This window comes from Microtus ochrogaster, chromosome 4 (assembly GCF_000317375.1).
Source record: "Microtus ochrogaster isolate Prairie Vole_2 chromosome 4, MicOch1.0, whole genome shotgun sequence".
NCBI lineage: Eukaryota > Metazoa > Chordata > Mammalia > Rodentia > Cricetidae > Microtus > Microtus ochrogaster.
In genome coordinates this window covers 47,165,773-47,167,963 of record NC_022011.1, presented here as the reverse complement: position 1 = coordinate 47,167,963, position 2,191 = coordinate 47,165,773, and the positions used below count along the sequence as shown (strand labels likewise).

General features: G+C 47.4%; 1 protein-coding gene across 1 annotated transcript in view; it reads left to right on the top strand.

Annotated features, from left to right (window-relative positions):
* The window catches only part of Gle1 (GLE1, RNA export mediator), a 35,094-nt gene that overhangs the window by 10,424 nt on the left and 22,479 nt on the right, over nucleotides 1-2,191 (top strand). Inside the window, exons 4-6 of the mRNA XM_013355489.2 lie at nucleotides 900-1,048; nucleotides 1,236-1,296; nucleotides 1,846-2,100. Coding sequence (XP_013210943.1) covers nucleotides 900-1,048; nucleotides 1,236-1,296; nucleotides 1,846-2,100 — 465 coding nt within the window. The remainder of the gene's footprint in view (nucleotides 1-899; nucleotides 1,049-1,235; nucleotides 1,297-1,845; nucleotides 2,101-2,191) is intronic.

The window sequence follows — 2,191 nt, the reverse complement described above, 5'->3', positions numbered from 1 at the left end:
TTTTTTGTGAGACAGGGTTTCTCTGTAGTTTTAGAGCCTGTCCTGGAACTAGCTCTTGTAGACCAGGCTGGCCTCAAACTCACAGAGGTCCGCTTGCCTATGCCTCCCAAGTGCTTGGATTAAAGGTGTGCACCACTACTGCTCAGCACAAATTAAGATCTTAAAAATGGCGAGAGCTTGGGGAAATGGTTTTGTGAAAGAGCACTTGCCTTGTAAGCTTGAGGACCTCACTTCCAGTCCCTAACACCCATACAGAAAACTAGGCATGGCTATATGTATGTGCCTGTAACCCCAGCATTAGGAGAGAGGGGCATGTCTTGAAAGCTGAGTGGCCAGCCACTTTCAACCAAATGGTGAGCATCTGATTCAGTGAGAGATCCCGTGTCAAGGCAGTTAGAGAGAGTAATAGAGGAAGACATTTGACATCTTGCTCTGTAAGTGTATACACACAACATAATACACAGACCACAAAACCACTAGCCCTCCACACATACTCACACACAACCACAACCGGAAATAAGCTCAACTGATAGAATACTTACTGAGCATGCACAAAGCCATGGGCTCAGAAACTGGAACCATAGAAAACTGAGCCCATGCTCATATTTCCAGCACTAAGGAGGTGGAGACAAGTAGAATTTAAAGGTCTACAGAACAAGTTTGAGATCTGCAGGGGCTACATGAAATCTTGTCTCAAAAAAAAAAAAAAAAGAAAAGAAAAGAAAAAAGAAAAAAAATCCACTTCAAGTACAAGTGCTCCTACACAGCTCTTGAGAAGCAAGCTATTGGTTCCCTGCTCTGGAGTCTCCCAGGTTCTAGGGCTGAGGGCAATCAGTGGTCAAGGAGCAGATGAGCCAGATGGTTGCGGCACTCCAAAAGCAGGTGCTGGTTCTTTTCAGGAGGGCCTGAGGCAGTGGCAGGAGGAACAGGAGAGGAAGGTACGAGCCCTCTCAGAAATGGCATCTGAACAACTGAAGAGGTTTGATGAGCTGAAGGAACTGAAGCTGCACAAGGAATTCCAGGATTTACAAGAGGTGATGGAAAAGAGGTCAGTCTTCCTGAGTGACTGCTGCAAATGTCTGTGTGGTCAGCTTGATTGTTTTCCCAGGGAAATCCCCCGGTGAAAGTCAGTCCTTAAACATCAAAAGTGCCCGACCTTGGGAAAAGCCCTACTGTGACAGTGAGGGGAGGGAAACCATCTCAGGAGCCCTACCTGACTCTCCCTTGTTCATCAGTACCAGAGAAGCCCTGGGCCACCAGGAGAAGCTAAAAGCTGAGCATCGCCACAGAGCCAAGGTCAGTGCCTGGGAGAATCAGCATGATTGAATTGATGACTGTCTCTAGCCCTCTGAATTTTTCATCAGCCGGCCATTGATCCATGATCATGCTCCTGGCTAGTGGCTCTGTAGTAGCTTTTCATCACTGTGATGACAAAGGAAAGGGGCTTGTTTCAACTGTTGGTGTCAGATGGCCCAGAAAGCCTCTGCACTCTGGGTTTCCCCCTTTTCTCTTTCTTCTCGGGGCTCAACCTGTGGGAATGGTACCACCCACATTCGAGCCTGTCAACCTGTGGGAATGGTACCACTCACATTCGAGCAGGCTCTCCTCTTTTGTTAATCCTCCCTGACAATGCCCTCAGAAACCTGTAGAGATACGATTTACTAATCTCCTAGGTTATTTTTCAATCAATCAAGCTTAAAATTGCAATTAACCTGTGTATTGACCTTGGGGAATTTATTTTCTGCTTTGAGCCCACTTGTGAAAAGATGTAACTCACCTAGGGTTTGAGCAGTGTGGAAAGGGAAAGGCTCCCCTACTCAGCGACTCAGTGGCCCCTTTCAGTAGATTCTCAACCTGAAGCTTCGAGAGGCAGAGCAGCAGCGTGTGAAGCAGGCAGAGCAGGAGCAACTTCGGAAGGAGGAAGGCCAGGTCCGTCTACGCAGCCTGTACACCCTGCAAGAGGAGGTCCTTCAGCTTAACCAGCAGCTAGATGCCTCCAATCAGCACAAGGACCTGCTGAATGTCGACCTGGCTGCCTTCCAGACCCGGGGCAACCAGCTGTGTAGCCTCATCTCCGGAATCATTCGCACCACCTTGGAGGTAAGGGATTACAGAATGACAACAAAGCTGCTTAAAGTAAAAATGTATTTTGTTTTTTTTTTATTTTTATTTTTTGGTTTTTCGAGACAGG